General features: G+C 38.5%; 2 protein-coding genes across 2 annotated transcripts in view; both read left to right on the forward strand.

The window, feature by feature from the left end:
• The first annotated feature begins 3,844 nt into the window (after positions 1–3,844).
• Positions 3,845–6,203, forward strand: LOC126367034 (heat shock protein 68-like). The gene has a single exon (XM_050010413.1). The coding sequence runs from the start codon at positions 3,988–3,990 to the stop codon at positions 5,899–5,901; it is 1,914 nt and encodes a 637-aa protein (XP_049866370.1). The 5' UTR covers positions 3,845–3,987; the 3' UTR covers positions 5,902–6,203.
• A 1,215-nt stretch (positions 6,204–7,418) lies between these two features.
• LOC126367031 (ATP-binding cassette sub-family D member 3) overlaps positions 7,419–24,650 on the forward strand; it is a 35,025-nt gene continuing 17,793 nt past the window's right edge. Inside the window, exons 1-4 of the mRNA XM_050010408.1 lie at positions 7,419–7,667; positions 8,317–8,571; positions 12,191–12,260; positions 14,992–15,089. Of these exons, the coding sequence (XP_049866365.1) occupies positions 7,561–7,667; positions 8,317–8,571; positions 12,191–12,260; positions 14,992–15,089 (530 nt within the window). The 5' untranslated portion in view covers positions 7,419–7,560. The remainder of the gene's footprint in view (positions 7,668–8,316; positions 8,572–12,190; positions 12,261–14,991; positions 15,090–24,650) is intronic.

Raw genomic sequence — 24,650 nt, forward strand, 5'->3', positions numbered from 1 at the left:
GCAAAATCACCTCAGGATTTGTTATCGAAAAACTATTTAACTAAGTCTATATACATAATTATATATCATAATGTATATCAATTTTAAAGGGGAAGGTTATCAGAATCAGAAACACAAATAAAAAAAAATGCATTAAGTATGTAAACGACTTTTAGCCAACTCACGTCCGTAGCACCATTTTTCTCAGCAGCTACGTACGAGTTTCGCGCCTTCCAACCTTTCCAAAGAAGCCCAATCATTTTTTCCTTCTTCTGATATTGCATTCTTAACCTGACAAGTGACAACAACAAGAAATAAAATAGATACCATTCCGATAGAGGCCGCGTAAGCTATGGACCTATTGCAAGATAACGTACTCAAAGGCTAGTCATTATAATCCAACAGACGTAACATGATTAGAATGCGGGAGGACGCAAATGTAGTACGTTTTCTTTCACCACAATCTTGTTTTATTAATCCAGGCTTATATCTTGTCTTATAAACAATGCCGAATGGTACAACAAACGTATCGTAAACGTAAGGTTGCCTGGTAGTAATTGCTACCTTAGCAATAAAGCCGCCTTTTGCACCAGTTATTGCCTGAACTTGTTTAATAAATGTGTTTCTTTTGTATACAATAGAGTCATTGTATTGCATCTTGATTAGAATGACTTATTTCTTGTTTCTCTCGTACTAAGCTGTATACTGTTAGTGTTAAAGAGACACATATTTCGTCTCTTTCGCATAAGGCGATGTACTACATTTCCGTCCCGCCGCATTCTAATCATGTTACGTCTGTTGGATTATAATGACTAGCCTTTGAGTACGTTATCTTGCAATAGGTCCATAGCTTACGCGGCCTCTATCGGAATGGTATCTATTTTATTTCTTATTTTTTTTATTTTTTTTTCTTTGTTGTCACTTGTTAGGTTAAGAATGCAATATCAGAAGAAGGAAAAAATGATTGGGCTCCTTTGGAAAGGTTGGAAGGCGCGAAATTCGCACGTAGCTGCTGAGAAAAATGGTGCTACGGACGTGAGTTGGCTAAAAGTCGTTTACATAATGTATTTATTTTATTTGTGTTTCTGATTCTGATAACCTTCCCCTTTAAAATTGATATACATTATACATACACATTATATACATTATGATATATAATTATGTATATAGACTTAGTTAAATAGTTTTTCGACAACAAATCCTGAGGTGATTTTGCAGTCCACTACTGTACACTCAGGACAAACATGGCCGTAAAAAAACCCTAGGACAGAGTTTGATAGAACTTTGCCAGAATCATAGGACAAGTATAAGCTATCATTACATGCAAGTCTCACCAGTGGAGGTTCTTGGACCAAGTTCCAAGTTGCTGATAAGCTTATATGCAATACCGTAATGACTGGCTAATGATGACGATTTCTTGCAATAGGCAATAGCTTAGCCGGTCTCTATCGGAGAGGTGTTTATTTATTTTTCTTGTTATTATCACTCAGATCAAATTCCGGAAGCAATATAAAAAAATCGGTAAGATACTTTTGGAAGGGGTAAAAGGCATGAAACTTGAACTTAGCTACCGAGAAACAATGGCGCTGCAGATATAAATTGACTATAATTCGCTTACAAAAAGTTTTTTTTTTGTTTTTTTTTTATGTTTCGGATTTTGGAAAAGATCCTCTTTAAAATGATATACAATATGATACATAATTATTTATGTAGACTTAGTTATCCAGCAACAAATCTTGAGTCGATTTTAGCTCCCACTGTATTTTATCACATTTTTAGCCAGGACAAACATGGCCGTAAAAAAAGAACCCCGGGACAGAATCTGATAGAACTTTGCCAGAATCATAGGGAAAGCATAAGCTTTCATTACATATAAGTCTCATCAGTGGAGGTTCTTGGACCAAGTTTCATACAAAAGTGCCCATTGTCATTTATTGAATTGTTGACATTTGCCATGTATTTATACATACTGATTTAAATGAGCGACTTTCCAGGCTACGTTCCTAAAAAACCATATAGATAGCGTTGTACAGATTTAACATGATTATGAACTATTTTTTTTATTGCTCGGGTAGGTACATAATTATTCAAAAATATGATGTAATTGCAGAGGCATGTATAAAAAAATGTTGTTGCTAGATATTTAGATCAGATTTATATAATATGGTATAGAATTATGTCGCTTCCTTTATTGTTTCTCTTTATTTTGATCAGAATAAAAATGGGTGGAAGATGTGTTGTGCCTGAGTTTAATAAAAAGGGTCACTATTTGTACCCAAAAACAGAGATAAAATATGCATACGTCTGCTATCCTTGAAATTAGAAGCTTAAACGAAGGCAACTCTGTACAACAGCGCCATCTATTTTTTTTTTTTGGGAAATGTAGCCTGGAAGGTCCCTCATTGACTAAATAAATCAATTAGGGACTTTCCAGGCTACAGGATATCTTTCCAGGATATCTTCCGTTACTTCAGAACGTAACAAAACCGTAAAATATAATCTCTGATCGTAAAATTCAGTTTTTCAATAAAATATTGTATTTCTGACTGTAGGTATGACACTTTACCAGGTAAGTATGTTCACCTAATTAGGTACTTAATAAGTAGTTATATCATTTTTTAATGGTAAATCAATAAAGATGCTGGAAAGCTACAGTACAAAATTACAAACGCTGCTGTCTCATGTAAAACTGTTCATCATATTTCGATGATCATAAACTAATTATTAAATATCGTATACTGATCCTCGATCCACCTAAACAACATAAAATAACATGAAGATAAATCCGTAGATTACACGATTCACACATAACATGGACGTTTCGCGATATGTCTGATAATACGTTTTGCCTACAGCAAATATACAGATATAACCCAACAGAATTCTAGAGTATTCCAGGGTTAAACAAGGACAGACACAAATAAGAGAAGGACAGAAATATGTATGAAGAAAACTCTAGAACCCTCTAAATTAGGGCGACCTACCATTCGGGGATGCCAGCACAAGAGTGAATTTTACCCCACTTTTGACGGACTCTTATTTAAAATAATTCGACGAAATTACTGCCGGAGTTTAATTAATTAATTAAATTCACGACTATTTCTCACCGGGGTCAGCAGAGATATAATTCCACGGAACGACGAAATTAGGAATATTATAATAATAAAAATAAATTGAAATTTTTCAAAAATCATATCGTAATTATTAAATACTTAATAATTACGATATGATTTTTGGCGTTATTTAATGTAACTTATATTAATTTGATAAAGTTATAATAATTTATTTCGTTTTTCCAAGCCTATAAAATATCAATAAAATAAAATATTATCTAAATAGTCTCGCATTGAGTATTACATTTTCATAGATATTCTGAAATAATATTTAAAAAATAAACTGTATCTACCTCGCTTAAAATGATCATGTAATCGATAGTATACAATTACATGCTTTAAAATATATCTCTTCTATTCTTATAGATATAAGATAAATTGTTCTTAATCGTATAAACAATATTCTATAGTGAAAAAATAACAGAAGAAAAAATATAGCACACAATTATGAGTAACACAAGTTTTCTTCTAAGCAAAGCAACTACTTCAAGCAACCGGTATGGTTTGTATATTTAATTAGCTCGGTAATCAGCAAATAATTCTGCACATTTTCATCGTTAAGTTTACCTTAAAAACGGGGACATTTTTTACGTTGGTCACCCTATTTACACTGCGTCACAAGATAACAATACAGACTTTCCAGAAACATCTACCCTAGATTAATTCTGATTGGTCGCTCGCGGGCATTCGAGAATTTTCTGCCTCGCGATTGGCTGGCTGACGGGAGGTATATAAACGGCCGAGAGCGCGGCAATGGCAATAGTATTTGAAACACAAGCGAAGCGAAGAGAAGAAGTGAACTGGTGGAAACACCGAACAAGACAAAACAAACCAGCGAATTAAGAAGCGTTATTGTACATCGTTCAGAAAAAGGAAGACTAATTCTACAGAAAAAATGCCAGCTATTGGAATTGATCTTGGAACAACGTACTCATGTGTTGGAGTTTGGCAACACGGCAACGTAGAGATCATAGCCAACGACCAGGGAAACAGAACTACTCCATCCTACGTGGCTTTCACAGACACCGAGCGTCTGATCGGAGATGCTGCTAAGAACCAGGTGGCTCTCAACCCCAACAACACCGTATTCGATGCCAAACGACTCATCGGCCGTAAATTCGATGACCCGAAGATCCAGGATGACATGAAACACTGGCCCTTCAAAGTCATCAATGACTGTGGCAAACCTAAAATCCAGGTGGAGTTCAAGGGAGAGACAAAGAGATTCGCACCGGAGGAGATTAGCAGCATGGTCTTGACAAAAATGAAGGAAACCGCAGAGGCGTACTTAGGATCAACAGTGCGCGATGCTGTAATCACAGTTCCAGCATACTTCAACGACTCGCAACGGCAGGCTACTAAAGATGCGGGCGCCATCGCCGGGTTAAACGTATTAAGGATCATCAATGAGCCAACAGCTGCCGCCCTCGCTTATGGCCTCGATAAAAATTTAAAAGGTGAGCGAAATGTACTCATATTTGACTTGGGCGGCGGAACTTTCGATGTCTCCATCTTAACCATCGATGAGGGCTCACTGTTTGAGGTGAAAGCGACCGCTGGTGACACACATCTGGGAGGTGAGGACTTCGACAACAGACTTGTAAACCATCTTGCAGAAGAATTCAAGCGGAAGTATAAGAAAGACCTACGTAGCAATCCTCGAGCCTTACGTCGCCTACGTACAGCCGCCGAACGAGCGAAACGAACTTTGTCATCAAGCACGGAAGCTACCATCGAGATTGATGCTCTGTACGAAGGCATCGACTTCTACACCCGAGTGTCACGGGCGCGATTCGAAGAACTGAACTCGGACCTGTTCCGCGGTACTTTGGAGCCCGTCGAGAAGGCGCTCAAAGATGCAAAATTGGACAAGAGCTCGATCCATGACGTAGTGCTTGTTGGCGGCTCCACTCGCATCCCGAAGATTCAAAATATGTTACAGAGCTTCTTCTGTGGCAAAAAGCTCAACCTGTCCATAAACCCCGACGAGGCAGTAGCATACGGTGCCGCAGTGCAAGCAGCTATACTGAGCGGCGAACAACATAGTAAGATCCAGGATGTGCTACTAGTCGACGTTGCACCATTATCACTCGGTATCGAGACTGCTGGAGGCGTTATGACTAAAATCATCGAGCGTAACGCAAAGATACCTTGCAAGCAGTCGCAAACATTCACTACCTATTCTGACAATCAACCTGCTGTGACGATTCAAGTATACGAAGGCGAGCGTGCTATGACAAAGGACAACAACTTACTGGGCCGTTTCGACTTGACTGGCATCCCACCTGCACCTAGAGGAGTGCCGAAGGTCGACGTAACATTCGATCTGGACGCGAACGGCATACTTAACGTGTCCGCTAAGGAGAATAGCACGGGCCGCAGCAAGAACATAGTCATCAAGAACGACAAAGGTCGCCTATCGCAGGCCGAGATCGACCGCATGGTCTCAGAGGCAGAAAAGTACAAGGAGGAGGACGACCGCCAGCGCGAGAGAGTCTCGGCTCGCAACCAACTTGAGACGTACATCTTCAATGTTAAACAAGCACTGGACGACGCAGGCGACAAACTAAGCGAAAGTGATAAGGACACAGCACGCCAGGAATGCGATGAAGCGCTAAGATGGCTAGACAACAACACCCTAGCCGAGAAAGAGGAGTATGAACATAAGCTGAAAGATGTGCAGCGAGTGTGCATGCCAATGATGAGCAAGATGCACGGCGGAGGAGCGGGAGCCGGACAGAACATGGGCGGCTACCAACAACAAGCCTACAACAACAACTCCGGCCCCACGGTGGAGGAAGTAGACTAATTTTAACAAATTCTTCATCATTCCAAAATAGGATCGGTCTTAGTTCCTAAACCCGCCGAGAAACAATGTGAATAGATAATACGTAATGTAAATACAAATTGTAAATAGTATTTTAGTTTAAAGTGTTAATTTATTTTAAGTTAAGTAGGATCTTTTAATTCCAAATCCAACAGATGATCATTGTTGTTCCAATAAATTTAATTTCAACATAAATTTAACTTCTTTTTCTTACCCTCCCATGTATTATTTCTTTTCACCTAAAGAGTATGCGATTGATAGGTAGGTTAGGTACATTAATAAAATTAAGCCAAATTAAAGCAGTCATATAACCATTAGATAATTATCATTGAAATAAGGTGTGCATCTGTTTAAGAAAACTTATTAGATAAATTTAATTAAATTTTAGTCAAATATTTGTTGTTCATATGAGAAGTAGTGTATAATCGTATGTGCCTTACCTACCTGCTTGCTTAGTACCTATCTGTTAAAGTACCAAGTGTATAGGTATTTACTATAATAATAAATTATTTATTTATGGAATGGATCCAAATAATGAAGTTCGTAAGTAATTTAGTATAAATAAACTTAACCATTAACATAACATTATATCTTATGCCATGACTTAGGTATATCATCATTCATTCATTCCTCTCCTTGATGGGGTGTTCTTATACCATGGGTGCAGATGTATTCTGTTTAGAAACAACACAGACTTTTTTCACAATGTTATGTGCCCTTCAACAAATATAATTGAATAGAAATCAACTTTTATGCTAAAATATTAGACCAAAATACAGTTACTAACCTATTTTGAATAATATTCACCTAGGTTTAACTTAAGTTATAAAACCATTATTTATAAAGAATAGTAGGTATTTCTAGGTACTTATAGTTTGAATTAAAAAAGTCCATTTTATTTGTGGGCAATAGCAGGCAAAGCATTATTAGTTTTTATGAAACTTGTTTAACAAGCAATTTTCATAGCGGTGGTAGGTTGCCTAGCTAGCCTGTGAGAATATTGAACCTTATTTAACTATAAGATTTTTAGCAAACATGTTTAAGTACTTGAATATAATTAATTACTTACCATCGTCTGAAAATGATGAGAGATCACTCATTAATAATTAAAAGATGATTTATAATATTATTATGTATGAATTAATAAATATCAGGCAAGTAGGTGCTTTGTTTTGATATTTTTATATTATAAATAAAAAGAAAAACCGCACACTTATCACTTTAATTATTACTTACTCAAAAACGCTTCGCACTGTTTTATTAATTATACTAAATACGAAAACTACGGCAGCGGTGAAGGAGAAACATTCGCGCCATAAACAAAATGACGTAATGACATTGTAGATCGAATGAATTGGTATTGCGTCAACTGTCAAGTGAACATCATATCGCAGCTTACTCTTTCCTATATGCCTTTAATTTATTGTGAGAGAGCGAATGCGAGCATACATATAATTATTTTCATATCATTCATTCTTTGAGACAGGTACACATATCGTTCATTCCCGTCATTCGCAATTTTTGCTTCGTGAGGTTTGTACGTGTGGTGAAATGATTCACTGACATTTCGCATATCACGTACTAATAGTGTGATCTATTGTTTTCCTTTTTGTTATTTAAATGCTCTCATAATTTGTAATAATGGCGCCGAGTTTAAGCAAGTTGACGGAAAGGACAGACGTGAAAATTGCCTTAGCTGCATCAGCAGCACTAAGTGCTTGGATCATAAGGAATTCGTTAAAGTCAAGGTGAGATGTTATTTTCCATTCGTGTGATGATTTGGTCATCCGTACATAACGACAATGTTTATCTAGATGATAAGTAAAACGCTAAATACTATGAATGAGTGAATAAATGCAATTGGAATGGTAATTACATGGCTTGGGAAAGGTACGATAATTGCGTGAAATGAGTAAGAACTGCTCCAGTATAGAACAACAAATAATAGAATACTACTTGCAAAGAAATAAGTGATGTATGGCTCATAGTCCTAAGTGTGTTATCTTCCTAACAACGTAAAAAATCGTTTTTGTATAAATATACTTTACCATTTAACCTCTTCAAATCATTTAAAAAAAATACAATCCAAGTAATAAAAACAAGTTACTTAGGTAGGCACATACTGTTTATACTCATCTTCAATATTGTTGTTAGTTTTATATAGGTATCTTTATAGTAGGTACTTATTAAAACTCCTACACTTATTATACAATACATCCTGCCTAGTTTGTGATTTTGAAAACTTTTATATTTTAGCTGCCTTATCATGTAATAATAAATATGTATGTATATTAAAAAATGAAGTATTTCATAATAATGAGCTTGATTTTTTTAAAAGCTTTTTCTTATAAAAATGTAAATAAGACATCTATTATTAAAATATCATCTTAATTGCAGAACCAAAAATGTTGTTAGACGAAGCAAACCACTGCCAGAAGAACAAATCCAATACATGATAAAGGAGAAAAACAAAAAGGGACCGAAAGCAAATGTGGACGCAAAGTTCATAGCAGAATTGAAGTTGTTATGGAAGATCATGTTCCCTGGTCTGTGGAGTAAGGAGAGTGCCTTGATGGGTCTCATCGCCCTGTCTTTGATCTCCCGGTCCATGTGTGATTTGTGGCTTATACAGCACAGCACTCTCATTGAAGGGTAAGTCTTCAACTCATATTTAAAATCCATGCTCATATTCAAATCAAATATTCTTTATTGCACACACATGAAGGAAAGGCAGGAAGTGGAAGGCCAAGAAGTGCGTACATGGAACAAATTAAAGAGAAGGCAAATGTCGTGTCTGAGGTATAAGTGCAGTAAAAAACATTTTTTTTTTGTTTTGGTTATCCCCGAAGGGTAAGACAAAGGGAACTATGCCCATACAGCCATATCTTACGTATTTTTTGTCTTATGATTAATGAAATGATGAAGGGTGATGATGATGAAACCTAAGCCCCCACCCTCGGAGTAGACTCCTACTCCGAACCCCAAAAGAATTAACTCAATAGTCCGCATAAACTTTCGAGTTATGAAGGGAGATACTCTTTCAATGAAGAAAACAACTGTCCCGTTCCCGCCAAAAAGCCGCTTTATTACCTAAGCTTTAGGCAGATAGTCAGAGTGAAAAATGGAACAATTTAAAAAAATACAGGCAGGTAAGCATCATACCAAAAAACAGCCAGTATCCTTATTATTAAAGAGTTTTTACAACAATAAGGAGGTCAAAGAATTTGAGTTTGATAGACATGAATAGAGAATGCTACACCGACAAGAGTGGCACTCTCACATTAATGTTGATAATGATGCACACACATACACAAAACATTTTAAAACATAGGCACACAAGAAAGATAACAGCACAATTGGTGGCCTTATTGATCTATAGCAATTTCTTCATGATGGACTAATGTTATGGGCGATAGGCTGATCCCTTATCACCATAAGGTTCATCATATCCATCTTTGGACTTCGTATCAACAGTGGCTGCAAGTTGTCTTTGATTACTTGTGGCTCTGCCCACCCCATTAGGGATTACGGGCGTGAGTTTATGTATGTATGTATGTAATTTCTTCCAGGCGACCAGAGTTAGGAAGTATTGATTGTTCAACAAATGTAGGTACAAGTCACTTTGTACCATTTTATCAAACCTTGCCTTTAAGATCCCGCTACTGGGCAAATGCCTATAAATAGGTAAGTAATAAAAAAAAACATTAAAACAGGCCCAGTTTAAACAACTTTAAACTTTACTCCTGCACAAAACTTACCAATAAGTTTTTTTAACAATAACAATAGATAATTTGAATATATTAAAACATGTTACTGGCAATATCTTCAATTTTAAATAGTTTCTGAAAGTAAATGAATCTCATAATATGGCATTGTAGGCAAATATCTTTAAAGTTTAATTACCTATAAATAGGTACGTAGATTTCTAGATATTACACGCGACTACACCTGTGTAGTTTAGTCCTTTCTTCCCTAAGATAAGAGCTTGCGAATTTTCAAACAAAATGCCTACATAACACAGAGTGTCAAATTTCTAATAGTGTATGAAATTTCGAAAATTACGAAATCAAGTTTCGTATGCTTATTTGTAAAGTATAATAGGTATATAATATACCTTCCAAAGAGAAAATTTAATCGAAAAAAATCCGATTCGGACGGGACATAAACCCGCAGCTCATGTCAAGCCGGGACGAGCGTGTTAACCATTACACCTCCTCCTGTAAATGCGAAATTCTTTCGATCTATGTATCGTCATTAAGCCGACGCTCGATGAAGTCCGAGTAAAATTTCTTTTCGATTTAATTTTCTCTTTGTGAGTTTATCTAAACACGGATGAGTTCTATAAAAACAACCTACCTCTTATCGATTGGATTCCAAATTCTAGCTATTCCATCAATTGTTCATCTCCAAGAGTAAGTAATAAGTCCTCTCAGGTCATCACACGGTGTGGCATTCTCCATTCTCGTCTATCAATGGTCAATTCTTTGGCTTCTTTTTATAGACACGACGTTCGCCTTCTCTTTAATTTGTTCCATACAAGCTCTTCTTGGTCTTCCCCTTCGTCTCTTCATGTAATAAATAAGACATTTAAAAAAGTTATTTTTAAAGTAGGTACCTATAAAATGGTCTTTGACTTTCAAATCTTTTAGAATGTTGACACTCTAAGGTTGACAGTTGACACCGTCTCGGCTGTCGCATTCAATTCATTACACAGGTTAAATATATGTATAAAACAAAGTAAACAATGGGGTTGCATAAGTTTAAATCAACATTTCTAATTATTACTTTAAAAAGTAGTATTGCAAGCTTCAAAAATGACGCATTCGAGAACCTAAACCGTTGATTTTGTGGCCAATTTGCCTAGTTTTTACACCATTACAAACTATACTATTATTATATAGTGGCATCATACCGAATACTGAGCAGGATGATTCTACTCATGATTCTGAGTTAATATCAAGTGGAATTTTGTACTGAATCATCCCCCTCAGTATTCATTACGGTGTCACTAACACTTAACTGTACCTATATCATTCATTGATTTTAAACTTAAACTCTAAAATATATTTATTCAGTTGATAACATAGTTACACTTTCAATCGTCAGTATTTATGATATAATTATTTATTTACTTAGAGTATATATATATTATATTTGTTGTCGAACGTTTCATCCGTTTAAAACAGGGTCCACATAATATCAGCGGCGTGGTTCACGCCGCGACTTGTGCTGAGTGAGGCCCTTTTATCTCATGACGTCCACCACCACCTTATGATCATTTCGACGAACATCCGTCTTGCTTTTTTGTAATTGTTTTGTGGAAATTTGATATGATGTTATTGCCTTGTTTTTGTGTGTGGCACCCTTTTATGATAAACTATTTTTATTCTATTCTAAAACTACTGCAGCTTCTCTTCACGTACAGCCAAGGAAAAGTAGCTGCATGAAAAACCTCGTCATTCGCCTAGGATGCTATGGTCCAAGCTATTCGGACTTAATTATATGTTAGGTTTAAAAGGTAAACTTTAGTGTTGACAGTCACTTATTTATCCATTACCGCCTTTCGTGTCCTTAATGGATAATAATGGGTGTAATTTCCTGCATCAAAACATTTCCACATTTGGAATTTCCTGTTAATAAGTTATCGATTTCGTACCTATGTTGTTTTCTGAGTTGCATTTTAATTACTTATAATATGGATTATGGCCCATAACCGTTCCAAACGATGTCTAGTTTAGGGATTTAACTATAGTTGTATGCATCCTGGTTATGTATGTTTAAGTTATGTAAACACCTATGTGTCCAGTCTTCTATCGTGTGTGTTGTGAGGTGGATTACCAACCTCATCAACCCTGGTGTCAGGGTTACTATTGAGCCGCCAAAGACCCCTGACGTGGCTCATGTAACGACTACATACTTACATCAGTAAGTAGTAACCGGGACCAATGGCTTAACGTGCCTTCCGAAGCACGGATTATCTTACTGTCGCACAATCGGGTGATCCGCCTGTAATGTCCTGACCAAACTAGGGATCACAAAGTCATTTTTGTGATATCTCCCCACCGGGATTTGAACCCGGGGCCACACACTAACACATATATGATAGGCATATAAAGAATCAGATAAAATAAATATACAGATTATATTCGATCTTTACGCGGTTACCAAGGCTTGAGGAAGCAAGCACAGAAAAGCTGAAAATGCTGAATCATTATCATGCCTACATGTTGACTTTACTCAACAATATAATGAATTAATCTGTTTGTTCCAGGTCCATAATTACAATGAATCTTAGTGAATTTAAGAGGCTACTATTAAAATTCTTCATGGCCATGCCAATGGTGAGTAGTGCATTCTAGTACCGATAAGAATTATTTTTCAGTACAGTATTATACGTCCGAGGAGCTCAGTGGCGCAGCGGTAAACGCGCTCGGGCTGCGATTGTTGAAGTTAAGCGACTTTCGCAAAGGCCGGTCATAGGATGGGTGACCACAAAAAATAAAAAATATCATCTCGAGCTCCTCCGTGCTTCGGAAGGCACGTTAAGCCGTTGGTCCCGGCTGCATTAGTAGTCGTTAATAACCACCAATCCGCACTGGGCCCGCGTGGTGGTTTAAGGCCCGATCTCCCTATCCATCCATAGGGAAGGCCCGTGCCCCAGCAGTGGGGACGCTTCGATGTGGCCTTTTTACATTTCCCCGATCTAGTTGTGGGGGTAATATCGGTGTGGGAAAGTAATATTGCTATTTGACATTTGTTTGCATTGCGCACATTTATGATTGACATGACCGGATCTACCTATGGGCTGATTGGGCTGCAGCCCAGGGCCCCGGGATTACAAGGGGCCCCCAGATCCCGCTAAAAAGTAGACCATAATTTGAAAAAAAAAAAAATGTCTGTTAAAATATTTTTTGCTATTAGTTGAGTATTAAGATAGGCCCCCAAGTAGTTTCAGCCCAGGGCCCCACAAATTCACGATCCGGTCATGATGATTGATGAGGTTGGTCATCCACCTCACAACCCACACGATAAGTAAGAAGAGCCACTATTGTGCAGAAGCGTCCTCTCAAACAACCGGAGGGGGTATGGAGTATACCACGGTCCTCCAGTGAGGTTTCACGGAGATGCCAGAGCCAACGCGTAACTCTTAACCAGCCGGCTTTCCTAAGCACGGAATCATTTTATTTTATCGGACAATCAGGCGATTCTGCCTGCAATATCCTTACAAAACAGTCTTTTAATGTGGATGTATAATCATCATCACCAGCCCATTAACGTCCCCACTGCTGGGGCACGGGCCTTCCCTATGGATGGATAGGGAGATCGGGCCTTAAACCACCACGCGGGCCCAGTGCGGATTGGTGGTTATTAACGACTACTAATGCAGCCGGGACCAACGGCTTAACGTGCCTTCCGAAGCACGGAGGAGCTCGAGATGATATTTTTTATTTTTTGTGGTCACCCATCCTATGACCGGCCTTTGCGAAAGTCGCTTAACTTCAACAATCGCAGCCCGAGCGCGTTTACCGCTGCGCCACTGAGCTCCTCGGTTGTATAACCGAGCCGGCTGGTTAAGAGTTACGCGTTGGCTCTGGCATCTCCGTGAAACCTCACTGGAGGACCGTGGTATACTCCATACCCCCTCCGGTTGTTTGAGAGGACGCTTCTGCACAATAGTGGCTCTTCTTACTTATCGTGTGGGTTGTGAGGTGGATGACCAACCTCATCAATCATCATGACCGGATCGTGAATTTGTGGGGCCCTGGGCTGAAACTACTTGGGGGCCTATCTTAATACTCAACTAATAGCAAAAAATATTTTAACAGACATTTTTTTTTTTTCAAATTATGGTCTACTTTTTAGCGGGATCTGGGGGCCCCTTGTAATCCCGGGGCCCTGGGCTGCAGCCCAATCAGCCCATAGGTAGATCCGGTCATGTCAATCATAAATGTGCGCAATGCAAACAAATGTCAAATAGCAATATTACTTTCCCACACCGATATTACCCCCACAACTAGATCGGGGAAATGTAAAAAGGCCACATCGAAGCAATTCATCTAAAAAAAACATCATATGCGCATACAAAAGTAAGTGCGCAATGTCGACAAATGTGAAATGGATAGAAAGCTGAAGCGCACGCATAATCATTATTTGTCCAAATCGTAATTTGCAGAATAGAGCTTCTTGCCTCTCACTTTGAGGTCGCAGGTTCGAACCCATCACAAGCTTAAACCAGTGATCGTCAAATTCGTTTTCGAATTCATGTTTGCATCATAAATATTTTTTCTTTCTTTCTTTCAAATGATTATCACGTGCTCAGCGGTGAAGGAAAAACATCGTTAGGAAACCCACATTCCCGACAAATGCATTTTCGGAGGTATGTGACCTAACCTGTATTGGGCTGGTTTTCCCTTCGCGGGTTGGATGGTCAGACAGTCGCTTCTGTAAAAAAACGGATCTGTCAAATCTTCAGGTTAGGTAAGCGGACCCTGTGAAAAACGGGATAATGATGATGATGCAATTTGCATAAGAGTACTCTAAATTGAGGAGCTCGGTGGCGCAGCGGTTTACGCGCTCGGTCTGCGATTGTTGAAGTTAAGCAACTTTCGCAAAGGCCGGTCATAGGATGGGTGACCACAAAAAAAAAAGTTTTCATCTCGAGCTCCTCCGTGCTTCGGAAGGCACGTTAAGCCGTTGGTCCTGGCTGCATTAGCAGTCGTTAATAACCATCAATCCGCACTGGGCCCGCGTGATGGTTTAAGGCCCGATAATAGTGGGATATATAATGGCCCGTGCCCGGGCCCGTGCCCCAGCAGTGGGGACGTTAATGGCTGATGATGATGATGACTCTAAATTGGAGAGCATGTTTTAAGTCTTTGATGAGAGTGGAAGAAGTGGAAAGTGTGTCAGAATCGTAGTAAGTAGAATTCCGTGGTGTCTGCCTATCTCAACGGCAAATAGGCGTGATCTAAAGTATGTATGTAATTTGCATAAGTTGCCGTAAGACGTGCTTGCTTACTTATGCAATTTAGACTTTGTGCAATGAAAATTATAGCCTTGTTTCCCTTTCAGATATCACTTGTAAATAATGTATTAAAATGGAGCATAGGAGAGACGAAGTTACGGATCCGAACCAACCTGACGTTGCATTTATATCAGCAGTATTTGAAGTAAGTGAACCATTACAAAAGTATTACATAAAACATAAATAAGAATCAGGAATGGCATTCATTCTTCGCTGGTAGCAAGACATCTTCAACATTTATTTCGAGATCATTGTGGTACGGTCACGAGCATTAATATGTATACACTTTGGTACCATGTCACATTAACTTTTTTGACAAATTGAACTGTAAGTCTCACTAAATGTCAAATATGTTAGTGCGACAGAGTCCTTTATATTGCTCATGACTGTACATGTACACAGTTGGCTCGACCGTTATAGACGGCGATACGGCTCACCACCTATCACGGTGATTTCCACGACGCGACGTCGTATCGTGAAACGACGCCGCATCGTTGTACGACGCGACGTCGTATCGTACTTATCGTGTTTATGTGTGGGCGCCCTTAGTACAGTGGTTCCTAACCTGGGGGTAATTACCCCCTCAGGGGTAAAATGGAGATTCTAGGGGGGTAACACGGGATGGCGCAAAATAGTATTATAACTCTTGTTACATTAAAAACAAAAGCCAGAAACCGTCGGAATGTTGAGCATGACATGAGATGCGCGTTGAGTGAAACCGAACCTAATATTGTCAAACTTGCGAATGCAATGCAATTTCAACCTTCACACTAGTGTGAAGAAAATGCACGTAGTCTAGTAAAGTAGACTCTACTAGTTACATAAACGTGCATTTTCTTACTTACATAATAAACATATTATATTCGTTTGAATTTGTGTGGTTTTAATTATTTTAAATTAGAGGTAAACTCAATTTCCAAACTTGTTCACAGGGGTAGTGACATTAAAAAGGTTAGGAACCACTGCCTTAGTAGTTAGTAGTAGATTTAAACTTATTAGTTTCTTCAACTATAGGTGTTATCGGACTTTGGTCTGGTTGGAATAGCGAAGTAAGATGGTCAATGCATCGTTAAGTAGGTCTTTAGATTCACTTACGGCTATTGAAGCCGTCAGCCGATGGAAACGAGGCCCTTGGCATTTCATCATCTCTATAGTTATCCCGTTTTCATTGGTACTTATTTAGTATTTATTGAACAGAAGTTACAGGATTTTTTAGTTAATAATATTTTGTTTGTGTCTGTACAATCGCTTAAGTTTTAAATTACAAATTCATCTAAAACAGCAATATTGCTATTTGACATTTGTTGACATTGGGCACCTTTATATGAATGTCAAATTGCAATTTTGCTTTTTTTAGATGAATTGCTTCGATGTGGCCATTTTAGCCCACCTGGTCAGCTTTTATATTGGTTGTCTCGTTTCACCGTCTCCACCACCTCTAAGTGGAGCAGCGTGGTGGAGTATGGCTGGATGTAGGGTTACATTTATGACTCGTTTCATCTCTTATCCTCAGATGTTGAATCGTAATTAAAATTTATTTTACCTGTGTAAATCCGTTGGAAACTAAAACCGTATTTAGGAACATGTTTGAACTAAATAAATATCTAAAAGATTTTCATTCGTTTACCACAGAATAGAAAGGTTATTGTACCTTTAATTAAACACTATTATTTTCAAACACAACATATCGACAGACGAACAAACTCGTGTGAACGTATATCAAATCGGTCTGTATTCTAATTAGCATTGTATCGCCGCATTTACGCGGTTGAAAACGGGTATCACGGAAACACACCGGACACTCTGTATAAAAATCTCATTCTTACCGTGTGCTGCCTAACGTGTAAGTGCGCGCTCCCCCTTACTCCTTAGCGGCTTACGGAAGCATAGAATAATACTACGTATAGAACTGCAGAGCTCGGTGGCGCAGCGGTAAACGCGCTCGGTCTGCGATTGTTGAAGTTAAGCAACTTTCGCAAAGGCCAGGAAAGGGTGACCACAAAACAAAAAAAAAGAGTTTCATCTCGAGCTCCTCCGTGCTTCGGAAGGCATGTTAAGCCGTTGGTCCCGGCTGCATTAGCAGTCGTTAATAACCACCAATCCGCACTGGGCCCGCGTGGTGGTTTAAGGCCCAATCTCCCTATCCACCCATAGGGAAGGCCCGTGCCCCAGCAGTGGGGACGCTAATGGGTTGGTGATGATGATAGAACTGCAACTCTCCGCTCCCCACCAGCGGCTGAGCTAACCTCACCCCCCTCGGTCTTACTTTAGTCTTCAATTGTATGGTGCAGACGTCACACACACAGATGCGCATGTATGATAAGTCTGCGTAAGGCGAGGTTTTTTGTTTGAAGTGTCCGGGGTGTGAATAAAAAGGAGAGGGTCTGAGGTCGGCACCCGATACGAATTGGTGCGGGCGGAAACCTACTATATGTAGTACTTGAAATGAAAATGAAAAAGCATTTATTATTTTAGTTTCCAACTAGTCAAATCAGTTACTTTTACTAAACATCAAAACACGAAATTACTATGGAATTTGTATGAAAAAGCACACAATGACGTCATAGAAAAACGTGATAAAATGTCAGACTTATTATTACGTATTTCTTGTTTAAAATTCTTAAATAAGTTAAATAGAAAAAAGAAAATATTTTTCTTTAGTCTTAGATCTGTCTTCATTTAGTAATTAGAATTTCATAATTTATCTTGAACCTATTACACGACCCATTTGCTTATTACATTGTAAGACATGAAATAAGCCATCCCAGTAAGTAAAATAATTCACTTGTGTTGGGAAAGACTCGCAACTTCCTCCTAGCCCACTTTATAAAACGAAAAGGTAATAAAATAACTTACTACTTAAAAGTAAAACTTCTAAAATGCGTGTGTTTGTGTGTAGATTGTGTGTGAGTGTGTGTGTGTGTGTTTGGATGAGTTTATGTGTATGTGTGTGTGTGTGTGTGTGAGAGAGAGAGAGAGAGAATGTGTGTGTACATGCCCTACGGAGACACAAGGTTAGTACTTCATCATCATCTGTCGGAAATCGTCCACTGTTGGACATAGGCTTCCCTGAAAGCTCGCCACAATGACCGATCCTACACCGATTGACCACTCCCACCGTTCACCGATTCGTAGTACCTATTTTTTTTATTCTATGACGGAAACCAGTTCTGTTCGACCGTATATTTTTAGACTGGACCTGTTTTTGTTTAGTAATGTATTTTATGTACCTTACCTATTTGTTGAAAATACCCATTGTCTTTATTTCTAGATTCGAAAAGTTTAAATCCTAATGTAATTGCATAATGTGAATTGCTGATACAATACAATACAAATACACTGTATTGCACCAAAATAAAAAAAGAAATAATTACAAAAAGACTAACTCTGATTATTCTCTCTGATATTGAATATTGGTCTAATAATTACAGCCGGCTCACCCAAATTCCACTCTCGTCAGACATAAGGGCGGAAGACAAGAGGGAAACCACTGCCCTATTTTTCCCTAAAAAAGTAGCATGGAGAACGCTACACCGATAAGAGCGTGGCTCTTAAATTGGCGATGATGAATTACAGCCGAGACTATATCTATGATGCCGGTACCTTCGACGACCTACGTTGATGGAAATTCCATAACTTTCATAATTAATTTTTTTTAACTACCTCCGTGGTCCAGTGGTTGATCGTTGGGCTCACGACCCGGTGATTCCGGGTTCGAATTCCGGTGGGGACATACCTCAAAAATCACTTTGTGATCCCTAGTTTGGTTAGGATATTACAGGCTAAAAGTATTTTCTTTTACCTTTGATTGGTATGCTCTTGGTCCCAGACTTGCCCGGAAGCATTGACGAGGCCTAAGATGGAGCTAGCTCCCGGGTTATATTATGCATTCGGAAATACAGAAGACGGCAGAGAATTCCACTCCTTAGTAGTACGCGTAATTTAATTTGGACTAGGCTAGGCGTAAAAGTAATATTGGAAAATTATCTATCACACGCTATCTATTCTATCACACGTTATCCGTATCGTACTGGGGACCTCCACAATCGCAGGTCAACAGTCTGTTTATGTAATTCTTTCGTAATCACTCACGAATGATCATAATGACATACACCGCTGAGTAAAACTATCGACCGCGGGTTGATAAGTTTTATCCAAGTCAACTGCTATAGAAGCTGGCTCAGAGAAATTATAGACGGGAGTTGCCAAGCGTAACAGGTTTAGTATTGTCAGGCGTAAAATACAAAGGCCGGAGTTGGCGCTATACAGGGTGTTAGTTACATCGTAACGAATACTAAGGCGGATGATTCAGACCATGATTCTGAGTTATTATCAAGTGGAATTTCCCGTCGATTCAAACCACGATTCTGAGTCGACATCAATTTTCTTCGATATTTTGACATTTCCTGTCGGAAAATTCATGAAATTTTCAGTTTCATACTTTGCGACGGAAAATTCCACTTGATATCAACTCAGAATCATGGTCTGGATCATCCTTCAAAGTTTTCGTTACGATGTCACTAACACCCTGTGTAGTCGACAGCTAGCCCAAAGACAACTCCTATCTATAACTTATCGAAGCGAATATATCGAAGGTTTTGACCAATAGACGTAGCGAATACTATTTACGTGGCTAAACCTCGTACGGGTATTGGTTGAAGTCCTCTATTATAATTGGATTCCCAGATGTGGAAGGTGCTGTGTGAGAACTGGGAGATCACACATTTCAGGCTGTATCTTTTTAATTATTTCGTTACAAATTCAAATTCAAAAATATCTTTATTCAGTAGGTAACATAGTTATACTTTGAATCGTCAATTTTTACATAACGAGCGTCTCATCCGCCTAAAACTACTGCAGCTTCTCACAACCTGTATAGCCGGTGAAAAGAAGCTGCAAGAAAAACCTCGGCACAGGGCCCTAGACGTTCTTTAAAAAAATAAAAATAAACATAAAATATTGGTATACAATTGAGTAATTTAGCTGCCTAATATCAGTTCTCAGACAGTTAATCCCATGCATTCATATCTTCTAAATAATCACTAGCTTTATAATAAATTTCAGGACACAGTTCTACATTTGTTTTACAACTCCTACTAAAACCTATAATATTCCATTCACTAATTTGCGAGGTGATCTCTCAGTGCACACGCACATTGGTGCCATATCGTCGCTGGCGTCGCTAACTGACGTATCTGAAATTTTGGCGAATCTGCAAATTTTGCTATTATCAATAAGACACAAATTGATTTAGAAAAAAAAAGTAGATACGTCAGTTTACAAAGTCAGCCACGATATGTATATCAATGGATGGAACCCGTGCCGCGAGCGCTGGTATCTAAATGTGTGAGTTTGTTCGTATTGTGATTAGGTATATTTAACGAAGATAAATCATTCCTACGTATTAAACATTTACATACATACATAAACTCCCGCGTATTTCCCACCGGGGTAAGCAGAGTCTCTCTCTCTCTCTCTCTCTCTCTCTCTATTTAAGAGCTGAGCTCTTGTCGGTGGAGTAATCGCCATTCCTCTCTTCTTCCCGCCAAAACCTTCACCTCCCGATACGACACGACCTGCACCTTCTCTTTTATTTGTTTCATAAATGTTATCCTAGGTGTACCCCTTCCTCTCTTCCCTTCAATTAAGCAGAAGCAGAGATTATGTATGGAATATTATTTGCTTCGATCCTGACACACTTCTCTTGCTTCCTTGTCATTCATCAATCGTTTCATATACGCGCGCCGGTTCAAAGTAGATCGTATTTGAACCTTTTCCTTATTTTTTTTAAAGATTTCGTTACTATAATTTTCTTCTTTCTTCCAACAATATCCAAACACAAGAACAATTCTTGATTACCTTGAGTATGCATGACTTGTGTGAATAGACAAAATTCGCCCCGAGAATCGAACTTTGGAATCCATACATTATACCTATCGACACGAGTTCGAAGAGGTGATATGATAGATAACCAATAACAGTATACATACAATAGATTTTTTTTTAGTTTAACAATTGTTTTAATAATTACAGTGTAATTTATTCAATGTTACAATAGATTATTTATCATAGTGGTAATCGAAATTTTATTTACGATCCATGTTTTTTCTCGCTTGCATCTTTGTAAATATTTCGCTTTGTCCGGCCAAGTAGTTAATGTCATCTGCGGCAAATCTACAACAAGTCACGTCAAAAAAAAAAATTTCGCACGTGATTACACGTTAGCCATACGTATATATATCTTCCTAGCATTATCCCGTTTTTCACAGGGTCCGCTTACCTAACATGAAGATTTCACAGGTTCGGTTTTTTACAGAAGCGACTGCCTGTCTGACCTTCCAATCCGCGATGCGAGAGATGATGTCACTTTCAACTATCTCCATTTAAAAAAACACGTCAATTTGCTGCCGTTTTGCCGTGAAAGACGGACAAAGAAACAGACAGACACACACATAATAATATACTTTTATATTATTGGATGGATTTATCTGAATACCTACTCGCTTCGATCGCGTGATTTTCTGTCCCTACTTAGTTCCGTAAACATTACCTTTGCAGGAAGTCATTCCGCTTAGAAAACCTGTTTAACAGCTGCTGAGTTTCTTTAGAACAAATTTTACTTTCTCAAACATAAGTTAGGCGTTGGGCTCACGATCCTGAGGTCCTGGGTTCGATTCCCGGTGGGGACATATCACAAAAATCACTTTGTGGTCCTTAGTTTGGTTAGGACATTACAGGCTGATCACCTGATTGTCCAAAAGTAAGATGACCCGTCCTTCGGGAGGCACGTTAAGCCGTTGGTCCCGGTTGCTACTTACTGATGTAAGTAAGTAGTCATTACATGAGCTATGTCAGGTGCCTTTGGCGGCTCAATAGTAGCCCTGACACTAGGGTTGATGAGGTTGGTACTCCACCTCACATCCCACACTAAGAGAGAGAGAGAGAGAGACCTCGGCTGTGCCCGCTATTTGGTCACATTGTTACTTACCAATCATACCATCAAAGAGGTGAACAAACGCGAATTTATCGCTAATGTAATGAGCGACTTTCCACACTACGTTCCTGAAAAACAATATAGATGGCGTTGTACAGAGCTTTAACGTGATAATTACCTATCTTCTCATAACTCGGGTACATAATTATATATATACGTCTGATATAAATGGGTATATGTATGTATGTATTTATATTTATATATTTCTATTTTATTTTTATTTATTTATTTTACTTTTATTTGTTTTTTTTTTATTTATAGTATTTATTATTTTATACTAGATGTTGCACTGTCCCGCACCAAATTGTAATAATGTTTCCTATCCACTGGTTGCCTGGAAGAAATTGCTGCTTAGCAATAAGGCCGCCAGATTGTATTGTATCTATCTTCATCTGTGTGAATTTGTTTTGTATGTTGTGTGCAATAAAGTATATTTGATTTGATTTGATAATTATTCCAAAATACAATGTAATGGCAGAAGCATACATAAAAATAATTGTTGCTAGATATTTGGATCACTTTATGTATAGAATGAGGAGCTCGGTGGCGCAGCGGTCAACGCGCTCGGTCTGCCATTGTTGAAGTTAAGCAACTTTCGCAAAGGCCGGTCATAGGATGGGTGACCACAAAAAAAAGTTTTCATTTCGAACTCCTCCGTGCTTCGGAAGGCACGTTAAGCCGTTGGTCCCGGCTGCATTAGCAGTCGTTAATAACCATCAATCCGCACTGGGCCCGCGTTGTGGTTTAAGGCGCGATCTCCCTATCCATCCATAGGGAAGGCCCGTGCCCCAGCAGTGGGGACGTTAATGGGCTGATGATGAATGTATAGAATTATGTTGCTACCTATATCGCTTCATGAGTAATAATGGGTGGAAGATGTAATTATGCCTGGGTGTAATAAAAAGACTCATCATTTATACCCAAAAATACAGGTAAACGATGCATACGTATATCCATGAAATTAGAAGGTTCATCATCATCGTCAGCCGTAAGAGGCCCATTGCTGGGCATAGGCCTCCCCCAAGGATCTTTACGACGATCGGTCCTGCGCTGCCCGCATCCAGCGGCTTCCCACGACCTTCGCCAGATCGTCGGTCCACCGTGTAGCGGGCCTACCCACTGAGCGTCGTCCAACACATGGTCGCCAAATTGAAATTAGAAGGTTAAACGAATAAAAATCTGTACAGCGCCATCTATATTGTGTTTGGTGAACGTAGCATGTAAAGTCCCTTATTATACATACATACATACATAAACTCACGCCTATTTCCCACCGGGGTAAGCAGAGACTATAGAATTCCATTTGCTTCGATCCTGACACACTTCTCTTGCTTCCTCCACATTCATCAATCGCTTCATACACGCACGCCGGTTCAGAGTAGATCGTATTGAACCTTTTCTAAGGACATCTCCAATTTGATCATCGTAAGTCCTTCTCGGTCTTCCTCTGCCAGCCCTACCATCAACTTTCGCTTTATATACCGCTTTTGCAATTCTATTATCCTTCATCCGCTCAACGTGTCCAAACCAACCTAACATTCCCTTCTCAATCCTAGTCACTATATCGTCTTTTACACCACATCTCTGTCTTATCACACTGTTTCTCTCTGTCCCACATTATCATTTTACGAATTAAGTTTTAGATAAGTATATAAACATTTTATCAATTATCAATTTTAAGAAATTGTCAAAGTAAGAAATCTATCAAACAGATATGAAATTCGTTCAATAGATAATCGACTTGACAATCAACAGATTACATTATGTAACGTTTCTGATAGATTAGCAATTAAATTCGATAGGATGGGTTGTAAATATATATATTTTTTTAATTTTAGCTTTGACAACTCGTGACTGTAGGTATACCTTTAACCCCCTTGGGGCTTACATTTATTATATATAATAATTATCTTATAATCTTTCAACCGGTTTATTGCCCTATTGTTGATATCTAAAGGCATTCCGCGACATTGAATGCGTAATGCTATTGATGAATACCTTGATAATATTATCGTAGATATTCATTTACTTCATTTCAGTTGCACAATTTCGATTACAGACCATTCAATAACTATAAGTACTTGGCGAGAATCAGGCTAAGTATCTAAATAAAATAAATTGCAGTTTTGTTATGCTATATATATGTATGACTTGAATCGAGAAATAAATACTCACACGAATAGTAAGAATTTATTAGGGTTTCAGGTAGGTTTTCTCCACCAATCCGCTGTGGAACAGCGTGGTGGAGTATGCTCCATACGCCTAAAAGGTCTATGTCGTTTTGTACTGTAAAACCAAGCTAATAAAGTCTTGAATCATAAATAAGATAGAATTTGATAGAATTCGGTTGATTGAGGGGAGGCCTTGCCCAGCAGTGGGACATATATAGGCTATTGATGTTATGATTCAGGTATAGAGTCATGATAGCTTAGTTGGAAGAACGCTTAATTCTTACTGTAAGGTCGCAGGTTTCAATCCCAGTAAGGGCCTAAACACGGCCTATACTAATTTTCGAATTTGTTTTGAAAACGGGATAATGCTAGGGAGATGATGAATCACATAGTCAATGCATAAAAATACTTTTAAATTTTAATATATGTAAGCGTTTGACCACAATCTCACCTGTCATTAAGTGAGGATGAGTTCAAGAATGGGACATGCTTACCTACATACATACATAAATAGCCTATATACGTCCCACTGCTGGGCACA

This window comes from Pectinophora gossypiella, chromosome 5 (genome assembly GCF_024362695.1).
Source record: "Pectinophora gossypiella chromosome 5, ilPecGoss1.1, whole genome shotgun sequence".
Classification (NCBI taxonomy): domain Eukaryota; kingdom Metazoa; phylum Arthropoda; class Insecta; order Lepidoptera; family Gelechiidae; genus Pectinophora; species Pectinophora gossypiella.

Bases quoted from the DNA above. Each gene is read 5' to 3' on its own strand.
- LOC126367034 (XM_050010413.1), top strand. From the start codon at position 3,988: ATGCCAGCTATTGGAATTGATCTTGGAACAACGTACTCATGTGTTGGA.